The sequence below is a fragment of the Ursus americanus genome, chromosome 5, assembly GCF_024610735.1.
Source record: "Ursus americanus isolate L20-20 chromosome 5, mUrsAme1.1.p, whole genome shotgun sequence".
In the NCBI taxonomy this organism is placed as follows: domain Eukaryota; kingdom Metazoa; phylum Chordata; class Mammalia; order Carnivora; family Ursidae; genus Ursus; species Ursus americanus.
This window is the reverse complement of record NC_142131.1, coordinates 53,266,406-53,288,489: the sequence shown is the minus strand read 5'-3', so window position 1 is coordinate 53,288,489 and position 22,084 is coordinate 53,266,406. Positions and strand designations below refer to the sequence as shown.

At 47.7% G+C, this 22,084-nt stretch overlaps 1 protein-coding gene and 1 non-coding gene across 4 annotated transcripts in view; one reads left to right on the top strand and one right to left on the bottom strand.

Moving 5' to 3' along the window:
* The window catches only part of LOC123790278 (uncharacterized), a 57,478-nt gene extending 43,630 nt beyond the window's left edge, over nt 1–13,848 (top strand). The window contains exon 4 of the transcript XR_006779045.2: nt 13,356–13,848. This is a non-coding gene — a transcript (uncharacterized LOC123790278). The remainder of the gene's footprint in view (nt 1–13,355) is intronic.
* Nucleotides 13,849–14,989: 1,141 nt separating this feature from the next.
* PFDN1 (prefoldin subunit 1) overlaps nt 14,990–22,084 on the bottom strand; it is a 62,882-nt gene continuing 55,787 nt past the window's right edge. For all 3 annotated transcript variants that reach the window (XM_045794531.2, XM_045794530.2, XM_087862216.1), the window contains one exon: nt 14,990–15,409. Coding sequence is in view for 2 of the 3 variants with exons in the window: in XM_045794530.2 (XP_045650486.1) it covers nt 15,326–15,409 (84 nt within the window). In the remaining variant the exon portion in view is untranslated. The remainder of the gene's footprint in view (nt 15,410–22,084) is intronic.

Below are 22,084 nucleotides of genomic sequence, written 5' to 3'. Positions count from 1 at the left end.
TACTGCAGCTCTGTGCCACAGATGTTGAAATCTAGGATTATACGTCCAGCTTTGTTCCTCTTTCTTAAGACTGCTTTGGCTATTCAAATTCTTCTCTGGTTCCATACAAATTTTAGCTTTATTCTAGTTCTGTGGAAAATGTTGGTATTTTGATAGGGACAGGATTGGATCTGTAGATTCCTTTGGATAGTGTGGCATTTTTTTTAAGGTTTTATTTTTAAGTAATCTCTACACCCAACACGGAAGCCTAAGATCAAGAGTCACACTTTCCACCTACAGAGCCAGCCAGGTGCTTCTAGATAGTGTGGACATTTATTTGGACATTTTAACAATATGAATTTTTCTAACCCGTGAGCATGGAATATCTTTTAAGATTTTATTTATTTACTTCAGAGAGAGTGAGCATGACGGGGGTTAGAGAGAGAGTCTTAAGCAGACTCCACACTGGGCGTGGACCTGCATGGGGCTTGATCTCATGATCGTGACATCATGACCTGAACCAAAATCTAGAGCCATATGCTTAACCGACCGAGCCGCCCAGGCGCCCCCATGGAATATCTTTGTATTTGTGCTGTCTTCAGTTTCTTTCATCAGTGTTCTATAGCTTTCAGAGTATGGGTCTTTAATCTCCTTGGTTAGGTTTATGCCTAGGTATTTTACTCAGTATTTCACTATTTTAATTTACCTTCCCTGATTACTCGTGATCTTAACATAAAAATATAAATTTTTGGTGATTTGCTTTTAAAAACCTTGTGATTTTTGTTTGTCTTACTGATTCATAGGGAATCTCTAAATATTCCACACACTAATATTTGTCACTTAGAAAATACACTATAAAAAGATTGAGACAGAAGATATTCTAATATGAAAGTTTTTTTCAGATTTATTATATTGAGAGAGGGAGAGAGACAGCACATGTGGGGGGTGGGGGAGCAGAGGGAGAAACCCAAGCAGATGCCACGCTGAGAAGGGAGCCCATCGTAGGACTCGATCCCATGACCCTGAGATCATGACCTGAGCTGAAACCAAGAGTCAGATGCCTGACTGTGCCACCCAGGCACCCGTAATAGGAACGTTTTTAAATATCATGTTTATCAGTCTTTCCCTTATGCTTTGTGTGTTTTGGTCTTTGAAAAATCCTTTTTTATTCCAGTATCATAAACATAAGCCTGTTTTCTTGTAATTTTTTTCACATAGCCTTTAGTTGACCTAATTTTAGTTGTGATATTGTTATAGGTTAGAGTTCTGTTTGTTTGTTTTAATTTCCGTCAACATTAGGTCATCCTTTCCCGATTGATTTGAAATGGGATTTGTCATATACTAAGTTCCCCAGTCTGGTGTGATAAGTATCTTCCCTACCCCTAGCACATATATACATACGTATGTACGTGTGTACCCTTTTCCTCTTCAGAACTTGTCTGTTCTTGGCCTTTTACTCTTTAATCTGGATTTTAGGATGAATGTGTCATTTTCTATAGAAAAGTACCATGTTTGGCTTTAACTGGAATAGTATATAATTCACAAAATAACTGAGGGAAGAGTTGACATATTTATAGTACTGTCTTCCTATCAGAAACGTGGTATCTATTTTGGTCATCTTTATGTCCTTAAGTTAAATCATACAGTTTTCATCACATAGCTTTTGCATATGTTTTGCTTTCATTTTTTTTTAAATTTTAATTTTTTAAAAAATTTTATTTATTTGAGAGAGAGAGCATGAGCAGGGGGTGGGGGGCAGAGGGAAAGGGGGAAGCAGACTCTGTGCTGAGCAGGGAGCCCAGTGCAGGGCTGGATCTCAAGACTCTGAGATCAAGACCTGAGTGGAAATCAGGAGTCAGATGCTTAACCGACTGAGCCATCCAGATGACCCTGAGGTCCATTAGTTTTAATGCTATTGTGAATGGATTCTTTGTAATTAATTTTTAATTTTTTAAAAATTTATTTTTTTATTTGACAGAGAAAAAAGAGCACAAGCAGGGGGAATGGCAGGCAGAAGGAGAGGGAGAAGCAGCTCCCCGCTGAGCAAGAAGCCTGAGGCAGGTCTCAATCCTAGGACCCTGGGATCATGACTTGAGCCAAAGGCAGCTCTTAGCTGACTGAGCCACCCACATGCCCCAGAATGAATCTTTTTTTTTTTTTATAAAGATTTCATCCATTCATTTGAGAGAGCGAGCTATTGAGAGAAAGCACAAGCAGGGGATGGGGGGGTGGAGAGAGAGAAGCAGACTCCCCAGTGAGCAGGGAGCCCGATGAAGGACTCCATCCCAGGACCCCGGGATCATGACCTGAGCCACAGGCAGACGCCCAACCAACTGAGCCACCCAGGTGCCCCAGAATGGATTCTTTTTTAAAAATACATTTTTGGTGAAAATAATTTCTTCACTTTAGTGGGGTCACAGGTTAGAGGATTCTAAACAAGTTTTATCACAGCATTTCCTTTATTTTATTTTATTTTATTTTATTTTATTTTATTTTATTTTATTTTATTTACTTCTTAAGTAATCTCTATGCCCAGTGTGGTACTCAGACCCACGACTCTGAGATCAAGACTCACATGCTCTACTTAGGAGCCAGCCAGGCGCCCCCACTTCAGGGCACTTTTAAACTGTGGGTGGAGTTAATCCGTCTACACCATGCATACTCCTGGGGAACCACTGTTGGTCTACAAGGACCAACGTTCATTGAGTAAATGCTGAGCCATTTCCAGTGTGTTAGGTAATGGACCACACAGAATAGACCCCCTCCCTGCCTTCATGGAGCTTCTTTGCACTCTAGGGAAGGAACCAGACATTAAATAATCTCACAGGTAATAATTAACGTTCTTCTTTCCTATGAAAGGAAGATATATATGAAAACATATAAAAGGGGGCCGTCTTGAATCGACTGGGAGAGATCTGAAAGAGGAGTAGATGTTAATAGGCAAAACCATTGTAGGAAGAGCAGCTGCCGAGGCTCAGTGGCAGAAGAGAACATGCCTCATTTGAGAAACTAGAAGAGGAAACTAGCATGGCGAGAGCCGTGGGATGTTGGGAACAGATGAGAAACAGGAGCAAGATAAGGAGCTCATATTCCCAGTTAAAGATTCTGGTTTTTGATTGAGCAGCGGGAAGCCACTGAAGGATTTTAAGCAAAGGCATGACATGACCAAATTGGCATTTTTAAGAGATCCCCTTGGCTTCTATGTAGAGAATGATTTGGAGGGGGCACAAGTTCACATGATGGTGGAGAGACATGAATGCATTTGAGATATTTGGACGTAAAATCAAGAGTACTTGGTGATGGGCTGAATATGGGGATTGAAGGAGAAAGGCACGCTCAGGGAGGATTCCTGGGCTTCCAACTGGAACTGGATGTCTGCTATGTTTGTGGAGGTTGGGAACTATGGTTGGGAGGAAGAAAAAAAAAACCATATTGGGTTAGACTGAGGTGTCAGGATGACAATGAGACATTCAAGTGGACATGTCAGGTAAGCCCTTGTATATATACCTGGAGCTTGGAGGAGAGTTTGGACTGGAGATAGAGCTATGGAAAGGCACTGGCATATTCCTGGTAACCGGAAATGTGGGGGTGAATGAGATTAAGTTGGGTAGGGAAAAGAAGAGGTGGCAGTGGAGGACTGAGCTTTAAGGAAAACTAAGTTGGATTATCGATGATAAAACCTGTAAAGGAGTCAGATATGGAAAACCAGGAGAAATGGGGTGTCCTGAAAGTAGAATTTGTATTTAGAGAAAGGGAGTGATCAGTAGCATCCAGTGTTGCTGCGAGGTCAAGTGAGGTAAGAATTCGAAAATGTCCTTTGGACTTGTCATGCTATTGTCACTGAGGGTGGGTTTCTCTCCAGTTCCTATTCTGTGAAGGACACCCACAGAGGGAGAGACAAGACTGCTAGGACCAGAAAACGGGGCTCCTCGGGACTGGTGGAAGTCAGACATTTGTGCGGGTGTGAAAGACATGAGCTCAGAGGTGCAAAGAACCAGCTGCGGCATGAAGGCTTGGAACCCCTGCCACACTGGAGGCAGTAAAACTGCATGCAATCAAACATCAAGTTCCAGAAAGGCCAGGCACCAAGGAAGGAAGTCAGGCTGCTGTCTCTCAGCTTTGAGCCCAAACAGAGGAGACGTTGCTCCTTAGGCACATTGTATCCTCTGGGGTGTCTTTTGGAGGCTCCAGCACATAGATACCCAAGCATGTGACCATCCGTGCTCCAGGGAGGCCCTTCTGAGCCACAGCAACAGTTTAGACCCTTCAGATTATACTATCACACTTTTCTCAGCATTTTCATATTTTTCTAGTGTACATCTTATCAAAGGAAACTTTAAAGGTAACTCCAGTATGGAAAATAGAATCTGTAGAATTGCTGTTGAGGCAAAAAGGGGGTCCCCTGCCTTTTTATGGAAGCCCAGGGACCTGAGGAGTACGTCAGAAAGCCTTCGGTCTTTCTGGGTTTTCCAGTACATCTGGCAAAGGGAGATTTGCTTTGGATGGGTTTTGCGCTGGGATGCCTGCGGTACTGCCTTGCAGACCATCTGCGCGCCTGCTGCTGTTCTGTGAGGACCGGGGCGGGGGTACTTCTCGGTGCTCAGCAGCGCGCTGCCGTGTGGCGGGGCCAGTGCATTTATTCATTCACCAGTTGAAGGACATTTGGGTTATTTCCACTTTCTGGTAGTCACAAATTTATGTACAGGTTTTTGTGTGAACATAAGGTTTCATTTGTCTAAGGTGAATACCCAGAAATGAAATTTCTGGATTGTATGATTAAGTGTATGTTTAACTTTAAACTGCTACAGTTTTTGCGTGAACAGAAGGTTTTCATTTCTCTAAGGTGGATACGCAGGAGTGGAATTTCTGGATCATATGATTAAGTGTATGTTTAACTTCAGACTGCTACGAGTTTTCAGAGAGGTTATACCTTTTGCCTTCCCGTCAGCAATGAACGACGGTTCCAGTGGCTCTGTATCTTAGCCAGTACTGGATATGGAATTTTTTATTTTAGCCATTCTGATAGGTGTATAGTGATATCTCATTGTGGTTTTAATTTGCATTTTTTAAATAGCTAATGGTGTTGTCGTGTACTTATTTGCCCTCCTTGTATCCTCTCTGGTGAATTATCTGTTGGGAGTACTTTGGCCATGACTAAACTGAGTTGTTTTGTTACTGTGGAGTCTTTTTCAAGAGTCTTTATACTAAATACAAGTCCTCTGTTACATGTTATTTGCAAATGTTTTCTCCCAGTCTGTGGCTTTCCTTTTCATCCCCTTAACGGTGTCTTCCAAGAGAAAAGGTCTTAATTTTGATGAAGTCCAATTTCTCATTTTTCTTCTTCTCTAGAGCATGCTTTTGGCAACAGGTCTAAGTTTGCCTACCCCCTGGTTATGAAGATTCTCTTCTGTTTTCTTCTAGTTTTTGGTTTTATGTTTTACATTTAGATCTCTCATCCATTAATTATATTAATTTTTACATAAAATGCAAAGTCTAAAATAATTGTTTTTCAATTTTTGCATGGCAGTTTTTTTTTAACATTTGAAAAGACTGTCCTTACTCCATTCGGTTGCTTTTGCATATCTGTCAAACATAAATTGGCCATGTTTCCGTCACTATTACTGTTCTCTCTCCTGTTCCTTTGATCTGTGTCAGTCCCTTTGCGAATACCGTACCTGTCTTGAGTACTGTGGCTTTATGTTAAATCGTAAGATAGCGTTAACTCTTCCAGCTTTCTTTCTCAGAATTGTTTTATTCTAGTGCATTTGCTTTTCCATAAATTTTAGAACGAGTTTATAAAAAACACTGGTGGAATTTTAACTAGAATTGCATTAAATCTGTAGATCGTTATAGGCCTGATGAGTATTTAAATGGGATTGCTTGCTCACTGTTTTTTTAAATTATTTTTTTAAGATGTATTTATTTGAGAGAGAGTGAGTGAACAACCCTGGGGAGGGGGCTTGAGGGAGAGAATCTCAAGCAGACTCGCCGGGGAGCAAGGAGCCCAACACAGGGCTCCATCTCATGACCCCTAGATCGCAGCCTGAGCTGAAACCAGGGGTCAGACGCTCAGCCAGCTGCACCACCCAGGCGCCCCTGCTTGCTCCCCCTTATGTGCATATGACACGAGGCAGCTTGTTCCTTCATTGGCTGTATTGTGATGATTCTAGAGTTAAAGCCCTAGGTTATGATTGATTATAGTGGTGTCTTTTGAAGTCTGGCAGTAAAGGAGGTGTGATTATACATCAGATCAGGTAGAAATGACTGGGAAAAGACAACCAGAATGTTGAAGGGCTTGTCAGGCAGGTCTGTCACCATCATTCACAACTTTGGTCACGGTCTCTCAGTTCTGAGCAGGTCATAAGCAAGATCGTGCGCCCTTAGCCAGCCATTAGATTCTCCCCGCTCAGGGTCATAGAACTGTTGTATACTGGGCATGGCCAGATTGTTTCTCTGCATCTTCCTTGATTTCTTCTTCTTGACATAGCAGCCTTATATTTCTTTCTCCATTAGAAATATACTCCTGATCTATCATGATAAAATGAATTGCCTCCTCCCCTTTGCTGTAGTGTCATCATGGAAGCTTCTCTTACTTGTTGACCACTCTCTCCCCCCTTGGACCCTTACAGTGACATCATCTCAGTTCACGCTTGTAGTTTTTCTGGTCTGAGACAGTGGTACAGACTTCTAGTGAAATAGTGGGGTGCCAAGGACTCGGCTGTTGCTTGTGTTCTTGTCCTGTTTACTCCTTCCTATTAGTGATGTTCAGTCCCTCCCCAGGCTCATGACTGTCTTCAGAATGAAACAAAGATTGCTTTTTACTCCCCAGGCTAAATGAGAAACACAGGTTATTGTAAGATGTCTTTTCCCCTCACAGTCTAAGTCTGTGCAACAGAACTGGGACTGCCACCTTAGTAAACATTTGAGATTCCCTTTTGGTGGCTAATATTCCTCTCACCAGCATGAGCAGCTCTTGATTATCTCCTCAGACACAAAAACATCTGTACCTCTTCAGTTTCATAAACTCCGCTGGCTGAGTCCCCGCCCCACGCGCGCCGGCAGTCGTCCCATCGTGTGGGGCATTCCGTGGGTGCGCGGGCTCCTGTGCTGTCCTGGGCCCGAGGTCGGGGCTGCTGGAGTGGCGGACAGGGACACAGATGCCGCGCTGCAACAGCTGGCACCTCCCTTCTCGATTTCTTTGACCATAAACTATAGGATGTCGGTCACATATGAAAGACGTTCGAAATTACTGTATGATCGCGTTATTTAGGAAACCCCATGATGAAACCTACCTGTTAGTAAACTGAGATCTTTTTTGACCTGTCCTAATCTTACTCAGCTTTGTCCTTATCCTGTTTTCCCATGTTACATCATCCAGCTGTGGAAGAACACAGCCAGCCAGCATCTCAGCTCGGGTCTGCCTGACTCCTGTGTTGGTAGCAGGGATATGGGCCCTGGTTTCGGCCTTTCTTTTGTTGGTAATGGTGTGTGGGGGAGACGACTTTTATTTTCTGTTACTTAAGCGTCGTGGGTTCCACTCTACTGCCTACATAGCATGGTCTTTACTGCAAAGTACCGAGCACTTCTGGCTCTCAGCCACCTGCACCGCCGCTCTCCGCCCCCAGCACCGCACCGAGGAACAGGACAGGGACTTCCGCCCTCTCTACCACACCCCTGCCCTGTGCAGCCTCCTTGGCAACCTTGTTCGCTTCTGCAGCTCCGTCTGGGAGGTGGGAGGAGGAAGATGGTCTTTTCACTTGAATATTCTACGACCCTGGACAGAAAATGCTGTCAGCTCTCTTACTGCACTTCTGTACTTTTTCTAGACTGAAGAACAGGACTGGAGGGAGCTGCCTCTGTAAAGACACACTTGTCCCTAGAGAATTCAGTCCCTTTCCTGAGATTCAGTGCACGCGGCTACCAGTCCTGCTGGAATTTTTGACGTTCAGTTGTGGGCTCATCACGTTTGATTGGCCTTTTTTTTTTTTTTTAAGGCATAAGGAGAAACCCCTTATTCTTCAGTCCTTAATCTTTGAAATGTGTACATTCCTTCCTCCTTGACCATCCTTTCATATTTCATACCATGTTCTGTGGGACTTTTGTGTCTGCATTGTCTTTGTGACAGCCACAGACTCATCCTATCTAGGCACGTGCTCACGTGTGCATCTATGAGGGTTTTCTTCTTCTCTTTATCTAAGGAAATGAGCTGTTTCTAAACAATTCATTCTCTCTATAGTGTCTGAGGGGTCTTAACAGCTAAAGCTGCCTCCCTGGCCCCCAGTGCATATACACAGCCCTTTGCTTCTTCTCTGGCTTGTCTCTCCTCTCCTCTTCTTGGAGCAGCTTTTGCTTTGCATGGACTGCCAGTGTCCCAGCTTTTGTCATCCTGTGACAATTTGGGGCCACACACACAAATACCAGTCTGAATGTGGATTGACTGAAGGAGCCCCCTCCATGCACACAGACCCAGAATAAGGTAACAGATTTCTGGTGATTTCTTCTGTAGGACGTCATCACATTGTGGCTCCTACATAAGTCCTCTTCCCTGCTTCGCTTTATGCAAGGGCCTGGGCCAAGCACTTTATGGTTTTGTCAGAAAATCTAGGCTCTTAGATACTACTCCCCCACCCCACGTGGCACAGTGGTGGTACTGCCTTTAGAACATCTCTTCTCACCAGTGTAGCCCCCTTGTGCGAGTAATGAGTGAGGCCACTGCACACGCACAGCCCCGGAAAGCTGCGGTGAGGCCTCAGCAAGCTGTGTGCACTCCTCTCTGCCACTTGCACGGGAGGAACAGGACCCGTCGCTATGGCTGTCTTGAGATTTTGCTTATTGCTAAAAATGCTTAAAGACTTGCCCCTCCCTACCTCTTGTCTGAGCAGTAGGAGGGCTGTTCCGGCATCCTCTAGTACCTCCTGGAAGACTGGCTTGCTTCTTTCGGTGTAGAGTCTCAAGACTGGGCGAAGACTACAAGGCTCCTGCCCCTGGCAAAGCCATCAGCTCCTCTGCCAAGGGTACTTCCTGGGAGCTCCTTTGACCGTGGTGGTCCCAGCCGTGGAGCAGCAGTCCTGGGTGCCCGTCAGAGGTGTGGGCCGTGAGAGGCCAAGGGGCAGCCTTCTAGTTAATGGAGCATAAAAGTCCCAGACATCAGAACTCTCTGGGAGGCCCCAGTCTTTTTGTTTTCTTCTCCTTATTAGCTCTCCTGGGTTGGGACTGGGTACAGGTACACAAATAGGAAGGTCTTAATAATAAGGCTGTATCACCACTTCAGAGCACTTGATGAATCATTTAAAATGTCTGAGCTGTTCCTGTAAAGGCTTCAGATTCCAGGGCAGGGCTGACTGAGCTGCTGGAGCCTTCAGCGGAGAAGGCCTCTGCTCCCATTTCTTCAGGTCACCTCTGCCCTGGCCTTTCTGCTGCCCGGCGCCCTGCATGCCCACTGCTGCCCAGAAGTGGGTCTCTGAGCGCCTGTAACAGCACTGTTGGGCTTGTACAACATGGGAGTCCCAGAACTTGGGACTGCTGGTTGGGGAGTCTGGCAGTCTGGGTTGCAGTGGGCTGATGACTGTGGAGAAGACCCCAGGGCTTGGTGGGCAGGTAGTGGGGCACAGAGGGCCGCGTGCCCCGCATTATCTAACATCTGTTGTCTCTGCTTCCAGCACAGAGGCAAGAAAGGTTGGTGGGAACCTCTCCCAGGAGCTGCTCAGCTCCTTAAAGCTGCCCAGCACCCAAGACTAACCTAAGCCTTTCTGACCTAGTCTAGGTCTTTGGGTCACATGGGTGCACATCTCCCCCCCCCTTCTCTGCCACCACACACACACACTTTTGCACTTGAATTCATGTGGCAAAGCTGAGTTCCTGCCCCTCACTGAGGGTCATTGTCAAAGGGCTATCTGGGAACAAGCGAGACCCACGCTGGTGAGGGGACCCTGGGAGCTGGTCCCCCACTCTGCTGTAGTTTTCTGGGAACAGAGTCCCTTCTCACGCGGAGTAGGACAGAGGTTTGAGTTTGGTGGTATGGGCACTGAGACACCAGACACGAATGGGGAGGGCGGACCTTTTGGCTGAGGTGGATATGAGCCCATCCCTAAGGCCCTGCCTGTGTCCACCAGGAGCTGGAGCCCCGGCTGGCCGCAGCAGGGCGTTTGATCTCTAAGTAAGGGCTCAATCTGAGCAGCGTCTGTAGGTACCAGAACCTGCCTCCCCACCTCGGCTCACTGCTGACCTACCTGGAGGGGCAGTGCTGTCTCCCACCCCTGCCTGCCGCTCCTCTGACCCCCTCTGTGCCCCCACCCCCTTTTAAAGATTTTATTTACTTGACAGAGATAGCCAGCCAGCGAGAGAGGCAGGGAACACAAGCGGGGGGGGGGGGGGGGGGAAGAAGCAGGCTCCCAGTGGAGGATCCTGACGTGGGACTCGATCCCAGAATGCCAGGATCACGCCCTGAGCTGAAGGCAGATGCTTAACGACTGAGCCACTCAGGTGCCCCTCTCCGTGCCCCTTTTAAAGTCTTTTATTTTGAAATAATTTTTAGGCTCCTGGAAGAGTTGCAGAGATAGTTTCTACCTATACTGTTCGTCTAGAATATTTACCATCTTGCATAACCATGGTGCTGGCCCCCTTTTTATGGCCTGCTTGCCAGTGGAGGCCACTTGCTAGGAAGGCCTGGGTATGAACACCCATGCTGGGGTCCCCTCTGCCGTAGCTCCTGCCGGGAAAGCAGTACTGCCAGGGACGCCTCAGTGCACACGAGTCCCCTGGGTCAAGTACCCAGGGCGGTGTAGGAGCTCTCAGACAGACTGACCCAGGGGGTGGGAGAGTAGGTGAGGAGTGAGGGCCCTCCAGTGGAGCGTATCCTGGGGAAGACTAGGCCGTATTGCTCGGTGCAGCAGCCACCCTCCGGAGGCGCGGGACCTCAGAGCCTACCCCGAGGCTGGGCATCTAGGAAGGTAAGTTGTATGCCATCCCAGAACCCCACGGTGGGTGCTGTGAGGAACTACGAGGCCTTCCTCAAGAGCTTTCTCCTGGGCTAGTCACCCCTGCTTTGGGTGACAGAAGAGCAAGGAAAACACAAATCGCTCCTACCTCCAGACCTACCCCACACACACCCTTCCACCCCCTACTTCTTCAGTAGTTTGGGGGTAGAGATTCTTTTGTCACCTAATGGAAAAAGTCAAGAGGGCTTTGGAAGATTTGGTACTCCAAGAAAGAAGTGACAGGGTTTCTAAGGTATGCAGAGAATGGACACCGCCCCCCCCCCCCCCCCAATGAGGCTGACGCAGCCCTTTGCTTTGAAGTCTCCTGTCCTGTAGCCAGATGGACTTTCTAACCCCCGCCCCGTAAGCACTGTCTGGGAGCAATGAGCTCCAAGTCCCCACTGCCCCGGTTTCAGAGCCAACTGTCATGTGAAATAAGCCTTAGCAAGGACAAACCTGACTAAACTGAAGGAGAAAGGTGTTAGAGGAAGCAAGACTGGGACATTTTTGTTTCCCTGCTGAAGTTGCTCAAGGTTCTGTGGTAAAATGGGAGGGAAGCACAGGGAGCAGCAGCAGTGAGGGAGGGTGCCTGCCGCACAGGGTGGGGAAGACGGAGCGGCACTGTGTACAGAAGGCTCCTGGCATAGGTCGCGGCACATTTGTGATCTCAACGTACGGTAGAGGCTGCAGGGCCTCGCACACAGCACCCAGGTGGGGTGTCAGGCCTAGATAAGGCAGGTGGTTTCTACAAAGCTGGCAGGGGAGAGGGCCCGTCCTCTGGTAAGGAGAATACAGTAAGGGATTACTCTGGGGGAGTGTGCGTTCCGTTCTTCATTTCCCTGTCTGAAGCTGCCCACTGCAGGATGGGGGGAGGCTGGCCACTTGGGTAGGTCGTCTGGGCAGAGAGAGCAGGTGAAAGCCCTTGCGTAGGGCTTTCCTGCTGCGGTGGCCCCAGGGCTTTGGACGGTGCATGCCTTTAGCTAGCGGGAGGGGAGAGACAATGGTCCTAGAGCGCATTCAGTCCTGTGCTCTTCCTGATCCCTTTTCTATCCCAGATGGGCCTGAGCAAGTCTGGCTTGCCAAAGGCCTGGGTTCATACCCTGAGCCTGCCTCTGGCTGGTTACGTATGCCTGAACAAGAGACTTAATCTCTCAAAGCCTTGCATCTCTTACCTGTGAAATGGGAATGACGGTAGCATCCGTGTTTAGGTACTGCTGTTACGACTACACCAGGGAACGTACCTTATCAGGCCTCAGAATAAACGTCTTCTCTTTCACTAGGCTTCCCTGGGGCTGGGTCTTGTCTCCTAGACCTTAAAACAAGTTTGCTGGTGTTGCTGAGTGGGGCCAAATGAAAGCAGGCCGAGTTGAAAGCTGTGCCACGAGAGAAGGGAGGGGAGGTCTGTGGAGGGCGGCTGACACAATGGGACAACTTGGACAAGCTCACTACTAACCCAGAGTATTCTAGCTACTATGCCAGGCTTCAGAGAGAGGAGTTGCCAAGAGAGGAGGTATAAAAATAGATACAAAAAAATAGAACTGAAAGAAGACTGCCAAAGGACCAATTTCATTTATAAGATTCATATATTCATTAACTTTGAAAAAGTTTAAAATCCTTACTGTTTATAAATGAGTTTAGTGGTGGTGGTTTTCAGGTTTTCTTTAAAGGGTCCACAGATCCTCTGAGACTGAGGCTGACCATTAGCCTGCTTACCGGAAGGAAGGCTGACGTCGGCCGCAGGTCAGCAGACTAGCAGAGGGAGGCTGGGGTCCTTCTTGACCTGTGGATTTGTGTAGCACTCAAATTTCTTAATAGAGCACTTAGCCCTGACAGGGCCTAGATTTCACCTCCACTGTGAGAAGAAGCCAGGGTGCCAGGCTACAGCCCTCCCTCTCACTTGACCAGGTCATCAGCCCTGCTCCCCCCCCCACCGGTGTGTGAAAGGTAAGAGGCGGGGCCGCACTGTGATAGTGTGCGCTGCCCAGGTTTGGAAAACCAGGGTTCTTGGTTATTCTCTTAGGGCCTGCAGTGCCTTTTCAGGTGGCTGTTTTGGGAGATGGCGTAACTGTGGCTGAGGAAATACAGTACGGCACACGGTGCTGCCTGCTTCTAAAGCAACTCTGGGCAGACCAGAATGTCCATCACTTTCTCTGGCTGCGTTATGTGAGGCCATTTTGTTGGTTCCCTAGTACCTGTCCCTGCAGGGATGAAAGTCCTTAGGAGGAGGAGAGAAAGGAGCTGAGCTACCCTTCCTCCAATCGTCTGCCACAGTGTAAGTGAAAGGCGGCACCCAGTCTGCCCCGTGGCTTTTGGTAGCCCACGCCTGGTCCGGGAGGCACTGGCTCTGTAGGGCCTGGGTTTTGTGCCAGTTCATTCTCACCCTCTCTCTTTTCCCTCCAGTGTATGTGGTGGAAGACCAAAGAAGGGATGACCTGGGCCCCTCCACCTGCCTCACAGCCTGCTGGACTGCGCTCTGCTGCTGCTGTCTCTGGGACATGCTCACGTGACCGGCCCAGCCTTCCTGTCCTGCCAGCTCTGCCACCACCTTCAACAGGTGTGCCTGCCCCATCTCTTCTGATTGCTGAAATAAATGAAAATGACTAGCTCTGCACAGACACTTCTACCTTCGACACAGTGGGATTCTAGATTAGCAGGGGTTGTGCTGCTGTTTAATTCAGTGACTTTATCTTTTTAATGTTTAAAATCATTTCTTATTGGCCTTTCACAAATGTGCTAAATGACTTTTATTTTTTTGGCCAAAGGCTTAGTTATAAAATATATATTTATAATTAATTTTAAAATTATACATTCAAGATAGTGACATGATGCAAAACCACTGAGTGATTTCTCTGCTAACACCCTGTATGTTTCAATAAATTTGTCTAAACCTCAACTGTCTGAATTATTCCAGACAGAATATAAGCCCTGGGTTTCTCTGCCACTGTCCACTATGACGAGAAAGGAGTCTATGGTCCTATGAGGAAGGCAGTTCACAGGGCCCTCGCCAGGCTAGCATTTTCTCCCTCGTCCCTCTCAGAGACAGGCTCACCAAGTTGCTGGAGATGCTTTTACCCAGAGCCTAGGCCTTCTTTCTTTTCTGCTGCCCACCCTCCCCGCCTCCCTCCACACAGGAGAGAAGAGCTGTCGCAATACGAGCCAGACAGGCAGGCCGGCCACCCATCTCAGCTTTGGCCGCGGGGTGGCGCTGTGCCGCCATAACAGAGCCAGATTGTCCTTCAGCTAGCTGGCTCGACCAGCCCTGAGAGCCTGCCCACTTTCACTCTGAAACAGCGGTGTACTCATAAATATTAACTACCAATTCTCTTTAAAACAAATCCTTATTTTATCCATCATCAATCACCTGATTCTGTGGAGTAAATGGTCCCAACATAGCTGATCTCAAGCTACCAACATGATGTCCTGAACGAAGAGTTGGGAAGAAAAGCGTGGTGTAGTGTTTCCATCATCCAGATACAATGGACTGTTAACATCAAAAACATAGATAATGGCCAGATTTAGTAGGGGGTAAGTTCTGAATATAATTTAATTGTATATTTACCTAACTTAATTTTTAATAAGGGCTGTGTTTCACAACTGGCTTGAAACAAAATTCTAACACTTGGTTTACTGACTGGCTCTCACAAGCCAGTACAAACCAGCTCCAGCACACCCACCACCCCTAAGCCCCCAGGAGGCCTTACGACTGTAATTTCCACCTCTATGACACTGGCCAAAGGGTTAGACAGCCATGGAGGTGCTGCTGGTTTATGACTGCATTTTCTCCAGGAACATCGCCACCAGAGTTACTTAAATTCAGCTATGCCCTGGTCTCCTTCCTTCCTTATCTGCATGGAGAGACTCAGAAGGTGAGGGATTTACTAAAAGGAACAGAAAAGGTAAAAAGCAGGAAAGGCTCCAGAAAAGAACAGAGCCAAAGCTCTGGAAGGAGACAGGGAGGAGTGGAGGTTGAAAGCTTCTGCTTCCCTGGCCCTTGGTTCTCACCCTTCAGCTTGAGAAAGGCAGACTCAGTAGAGTGGCTGGGGAAACAGATGCCTTTTATTGGTCTAAGCAGCGTAACTAGTAATAGGATTGGGCAGAGCTCCCCTATCTGTCCTGGCTCCCATCTTCCCTCTCTTGGGAGTTGGTGACTCACCCCCAGGCGAGAAGAGTGGTCTGGGCGGGGGGCAGAGCCAGGATAAAAAATACAGAGTTGGGATTTGAAAGGGGAACAGGGTGAAGTAGAAAACGTAGGGTTACCAGATCATCCAAATAAAAAGTCCATCAGGGCAGAAGAGAGGATGTTTCCCCACATGGACCCCTCTGCCCTCGCCAGGAATGGGAGGGAGCAGGAAGCTTCTGCTTGAGACTTCCTACTGTGCCCTTCGTGCCATCAGCATCTCCCGGATGTTGTCCTCAGCTTCCTTCACACTCCGTTCCAGGTAGGATTTTTTCTGCTGCAGTATAAGAAAGAAACCAGAGTTAGGAGGTACAGGCCAGGCTGGCAGATGCAGCTTTTATGGCCAATGGTAATGGCTTCTCCTCCGTGACCAGGGACTTCCAGTAGCATACTGTCTACTGGGGGCCAGGTACACACATACCTGCCCAGAGTGCTTCCCTCATCCCATCCACAGGCCTGAGGGGGAAGGAAGAGGTTACTCGGTACAGGAAGCAGAAGTGCTCTGTGGAAGGCAGCTATGCTCTCCCCCCAGGAGGAAGTGGACTCAAAACAGCCGTCTCAGTACATGAAGTTATACCAGACAAAGGCCAGGAAATTCCAGGACAAAGCTCTGGCCCCATAACAGACTGTCTCTCAAGGTTTTCCATGGCCTGGGCCAGGCGCCTGTAGCCGCCACTGCTGCAGAATGGACAGGGTACCAGAGGGTTCTGCTCTGTCCAGTGAGAGGACAGGCTGTATGAGTGCTAAGAAGTTGTATCACACGTCTCACTGAGGCAGATGAGTCAGGATGAAATCTGCTTTTCTAATGAAACCGCTGCCTGCCAGGAATCCAGGACAGTGACACACTGAGTAAAACAGACCTTTTGGAAGTTTACCTCCTACCCCATCTGGGTCCTAAATTAAAAATCTCAACTTAGACAAAGAGCTTTAACTACTTTCAGGAGCCACATCTGGGCCAGGATTACAAAAGATTAGTCAAAGGAAATGATGTCTGTACATTATGGGCCCTGCGGTCACCCAAAAAGTATGGTGGCTTCACCACTGGTCCCTGCCCTGAGGACATAGTTGTGGCTGCATTCCCACTTAAGAGACATGCGATGAGGCTCCCATTTTGAGGAATACTCAAAATAGTCCCCTAAGGCTCCACGTGACCGGGCCACACTGGAGCCAGACAGTAACGCAAAGCCCTGAGCCACCAGCTCAGGTGCAGCCAGTGCCCTTCTCATTCCCCCGACACCTTTCACCCCAGCAGCTGTGCATTCACTGTGACCACCGAAGTGCCCAGATGACCTGGAAAAAAACAGGGCAGTACTGGGCCAGAGAACAGGTGAGCAGTCTGGCCTGGCAGGCTTTCCTTGGGAACTGATGCCCAGCCAAACCTGAGGCAGGAAAATCGAAATGACGTCCTCTGCTGCTTGGACCTTCATTAAAGTCTCTGCTGTTCTGCAGATCCCTGTGGCTAACTTCTCCCACTCTCTGTCCAGATGTTTTGTGGTTTTTCCCCCAAGATTTTATTTGGCACAGAACGAGCCGGGGGGAGAAGAGAGCCAGAGATCATGACCTGAGCTGAAGGCAGACGCTTTAACCCATTGAGCCACGCAGGCGCTCCCAGGTATTTATTAAATGATACATTTAGAGGCGTTTTCCCATTGGCTCCAATGCCGTAGCATCTTTATCAGTTCCTGTGTGAACCCTGATTCCTTTGGTCGTGTCCTAAGTTCGAATTTCCTGAAGGCTAGAAAGAGCCATATCTCTTTACTCCTCTCCCATCTGTCCAACCTGCACACAATTCCTGTCCAACCTGTAAACAACAGGAGTTCCATAAAAATTCACAGTGGCTACAAATGTATACTGTTGCTAAGGAATTTATTACGTTGCTAACCCTGATACAGTCCTATCACTGTGATATCAGAATGGGAACTTAAACTTCCTTTGATAAACAACCCCTAGACTTTACATGTGGTGACTTCAAGAGGGGAACACTAATAACTGCTGACACACCGCTGAAGAATGTACGTGCACTGGGTGTTGCACAGAAGGGGAGCAGCAGCTACACAGCAAGTGCGTGTCCCATCTGGGCACCTTCCCAGCCCCACGCGAATGGGAGGAAAAGGCCAGTGGGGCAAGCGGGGCTGTGCTCCCCGGAGTCAGCTAGTGCTCAGGGACCCGGGTCCTTTGCATTCCATCTCTGCCAATTTGCTGCCCCAGTTGTCGAAACCGTAAACTCGGAACATAAGCTGGAGCTTTTCTACCTACTGCACAGGCCTCTGGATAACCAAATTCAGGTTATAATACTTATTTTAAAATTCGTCATTCTATGTCTCGTCTATCTTCCGGTTTCAGTTTTATGATTTTTTTTCATGTTTTTTACCACTGTATAACCTAAAGTCTTCAAGTTTGAAAAAAAAATGCAAAATAAACCTATCTTTAATTATAAAGTAAACTTATTGCCATTAAAATTTTCGTTTCATCCTAACAGATGGGTCATCCTGATTTCTAACTTTTTCAATAGTTCCTGTCTTATCCTCAAATACACCTAAGCCAAAAAGACCTTCATAATCAAAAACCTGAATCACAGTATGTGATATGCGTTGAATTGTCTCACAAAAAAATAATGCTGAGGTCCTAACCCCCCATTACCTGTGAATGTGGCCTTATTTGGAAACAGGGTCTTTGCAGAGGTAACCAGGTTAAAATGAGGTCATCTGACTTAGGGTGGGCCCTAAATCTAATGATTAGTGTCCTAATAAGGCCACATGAAGGCAAAAGGGACACAGAGACAGAATGCCATCCCCTGACGGGAGGCAGAAAGGGAAGGCTGCAGCTATAAGCGAAGGAAGGCCAAGACCGGTCAGCAACCAGCAGAAGCCAGGAAGAGGAAACTGAAGGATTTTCCCCCAGAGGCTTAGAGGAAGTATGGCCCCATGACACCTTGATTTTGGACTTCTGGCTTCGAAAACTTGTGAGAGAATAATTTTCTGTTGTTTTAAACCAACCAGTTTGTAGTAATTTGTTAAGCAGCCCTAGGAAACTATGAAATGAGGGATGTCCCAGAGACAGAATCTACCCCAAAGTTCTTCTGTACCCACAGCTTCTGACCACACTGAATCATGGAGGTCTGGCTAAGGATCCCTATAAGTTAGGACACTGGGACCTGTACTTCCTCCAAGAAAATTGTGGTACAAGTGATCCAAATACAAACAAGCCTGTCAGAAAGGATGCAGAAAATTAAGGAAGCAATGATTAAGTCAAATTTTTTCTTTCTTGAATCTCCACACTTTCTTCCTAATACTACTAGTCAAATCAGAAAGTCCATGGACCCGTCTTCCCCATTTCTGTAAATGACAAGTCCATTCTTGGAAATGCTCAAAACCTTTGGCGTCATCTTTGAATCTTTCTTCTTTCACATCTGATGTCCAGTCAACCAACAAATCTTATGAGCACTACCTCAGAATGTGTCCAGAATCTGACCTTAATGTATAGCCTCCTAAGTGGTCTCCTTTCTTCTGCGCTTTGACCCTATTAGTTTCTTCTCCACACAGTGCTCAGAGTCCTCTCTGCACACTTAAAACCCTCCAGTGGCTTCCAGTTTCAAAATGAAAGCCTTTTGCAAAGCCATGTTTAGTCTTGTTCTCAGTGGACTCCGACCTCAGCTCCCTCTCACCCACTGAGCTCCAGCCACACTGGCCAGCACCTCCGACTCCGCGCTGCCCCTCCGACCCGCCAGCCATGCTCCTGCCTGGCTGTTGCCCTTTGGCTCTCTCTCTTAGGAACTCTCTTCCCCACATACCCACAGTACTAGCTCGCCTACCTCCTTCTGGCCTTTCTCAAACACCACCTCATCGGGAAAAGCCTTGAATATATGGCAGCTCCGTGCTCCCTGCTCTCACCCCGACGTGCCTGCACAGCACCGACCAGCACTGGAAGCGGTAGGATCGGTCCCTCTTCCCTTACAAGAAAGAAAAACCCACAAGGGCAAGACTTTGTTCTGTTCACTGATATCCCAGTGTCTAGAAAAGTGGCTGGTACATGAGAGGAACTCAATACCTGTTGAATAAAAGTGCATTTATGACAGGAAATGAGGACTTACTGATGTACTTGTATACACACTTTTTAGTTCTCCTCACAACATGAATGAATGAGGAACACCAACAGAGCAAGCAAAGGCAGAAAATGACCATCTCCTTCAAGATGATTTTCAGTTTGGAACAATGCCTCCTAACCTCTGCCCCTAGGTAAACATAGGTCTAAAACTCAACCCTCACTGATGTTCCTGGGAAAATCAGAGGCTTGCTTCCACAAACAGAACAGGCCCTAAGGGTCAAGCCCTTTATTAGATCAACTTGTAAAACTGTAAAACAAACTATCCCAATTTCCCATGTCCTGGAGTTGGAAATCCTTGAGAAAGTGCTCGGAGGTTGGCCAGGGCTGCTGTGAGCTACAAGGGGATTATGACTGCTCTGTAAACTCCAGGGGGCCTTTCAAACCCACACCTTTCCAGCAACAGTCCCAGGAATTGGCCTCACTGCAGCATTTTTCTGTCTTGCTGAACAATCTCCCTCAGAAGCTTTCCCCTAGGAAATTCTCCAGTGGACTCAAACCACAGAGGTCTGGGTGCAGCGACATTCCTGTGGGCCTTGTTCTGGAGTGAAATTCTGAGGTTTCCTGTGGGGCTCGGCCTGGCCAGGGAAATGACATTGTTGCAGTTACTGCTCACCAGCCTGAGGTTCTTCTTTCTGGGAGTCAGGCTGAGGGGCCCGTGTTCCCTTTATGACCTCCCATGAAGGAAAGAGGCTCCAGTCTCTAGAACTTTTCTGACATGACATAATCTCTCAAATAGACCGCTGAGGTAATTCATCTTGTGATGCTATCTCTATAGACTTTTTTCCTTAGGGACTTTGTTTCCCTCTTTTCTCTAATATTTTTCCTGTGTGCCATTTCTTAGGGTATAGAAAGTAGCTTTCCTCTCTCATCCTCTATTTCCCCATTTGTAAAATGAGGATTTGGACAATATCAGTATCCTCACTCCCCCATTATTATTCTTTAGGACACAGAAGTTTTTCTTCAAATGAACTCCTGTCTCAAAGACAAAACAAACAAGACAGGTGAAACAGAGCTGGGGGAAGGGATGGGGGAGACACGGTGGATAAAAGCAGAACTTCTGGCTTGTCCCATGCCTCCAACCCAGGCTACAGGGGCAGCAGAAATGCGCATCTTGACTCCCTTCCACCCCTGATGTTCTGTGAGCTCGGTGCTCAGAGACCCTCTGCTCTGAGTCCCATGTTTCAGATCCTGACTTTGACCTATCCTGGCCACACACTTCTCCCTTATGCTGAATCCACGGCTGCCAACTTCTGTGGACCGCTGCCAGCTGCAAGCTCTACTCTTAATCAAAACACGTGAAGCCGAGGCCACCTCTCACTGTCGCTCCTACAGCTCCCAAATTAAAAACCCAGAGCCTCCCTGATTCCCATGCTCTCTCAGTTTGCAGAACTCTAAAATGGCCAGAGGGTGCCAGCTGCCCACACTGGGGAAGTTTAGCAAGAGGCCAAGAATTCACCGAAGGCTGAGAAGGCGTATCTTGGCAGACGGGGGGGGGGGGTAAATGTGATGAAGGCACAGAGAAAAAGGGGGAAGAGAAAGTAAGAAAGGCAATGAGGAGTCCTAATGAGAGAAGTGAGGAAGGGAAATGAGACCGAGACGGCAGAAGTGCAGCAAGCAGAAGCAGTGCCGGGCTCTGAAAGTGCAAGTGAACGGGCGAGCACTCACCAGGGCGGGAAAGACGGGCCACGGCCACGGGAACGGAAAGCTAAGGGACTGGCCCACAGACACGTCTACTTGGGAAACGTCAGAGTGTGCCCACCTCACCGTAAGGACACAACTAGGCGGGGCACCGGGTGGCTCCGGTGGCTAAGTGTCTGCCTTTTAGCTCGGGTCGTGATCCCAGGGTTCTGCTCAGCGGGAAGCCTGCTTCTCCCTCTCCCTCGACTGCTCCCCCTGCTTGGGCTCTGTCAAATAAATAAAATCTTTAGAAAAAAAAAAAGAAACGATATAACTAGGCAATAAGGGAACAAAGCTGGGAGACAAGCTCAAAGAATGAAAAAGCAGTTTTAGGCATGGAACAGGAGAATCTAAGAGAACTCTAAGGAGTTACTGTCTCTGCAACTTTCAGAAACTGCTTTCAAAAGTTCCTCTGCCAAAAGATGTGGTTTGGCTGGACACTGACCTTGTTTTTCTCCCAGGTGTTCTCTTACCTGCAGAGAGATTCTGACACTGCTACTGTGTGGGGTCAGACTCCCAAATCCCACCTGTGACTGCATGCTCAGTGCGCCCGAGACAAACCTCGACACGACTCAACGCCTTACGGCAGAAAACACACTGGTGGAGGGGGTGGGGAGAGAAGGATTCTTACTTCCTCCCCTTGGTCCCCCTAGGGTTTGAGTGATCAATACCAGTGGTGCCCTCCCTAACACATGAGCCTCCTTTAAGTCCCAGAGAAAGCCCAGCCCATCAGACAACCCAGGAGCAAAAGTAGAAAGAAAACTCCCAGATAAGCGCAGAGCCAGCAGAAGGGCCAACTGTTCCAAGGTACATGGCGCTGAGGAGGCTACATCCAAAGCATCATCACATTTTGGGGCACCAGGCTTAAAAGGGATGAAGCATGTCAGTAAATCAAGTCAAGTGATATGCAGCTGACGGAGGCAGAGCTATGTGGCTCAGAAAAAATTAAGCGAGAAGGAACCTGACCACTGCCTTAAATATCTAAAGCAATGGCTCTTAAAATGTGGCCCCTGAAATTTTTCCAGCATCAGCAACTCCTAGGAACTTGTGAGAAAAGCATAATCTCAGGCCTCAACCCAAACCCACTGAATCAGAAATTCTAGGGACAGGGCTTAGCAATCTGTGTTTGCACAGCCCTCCAGGTGACTCTGAGGCACACTTTGACAACCAC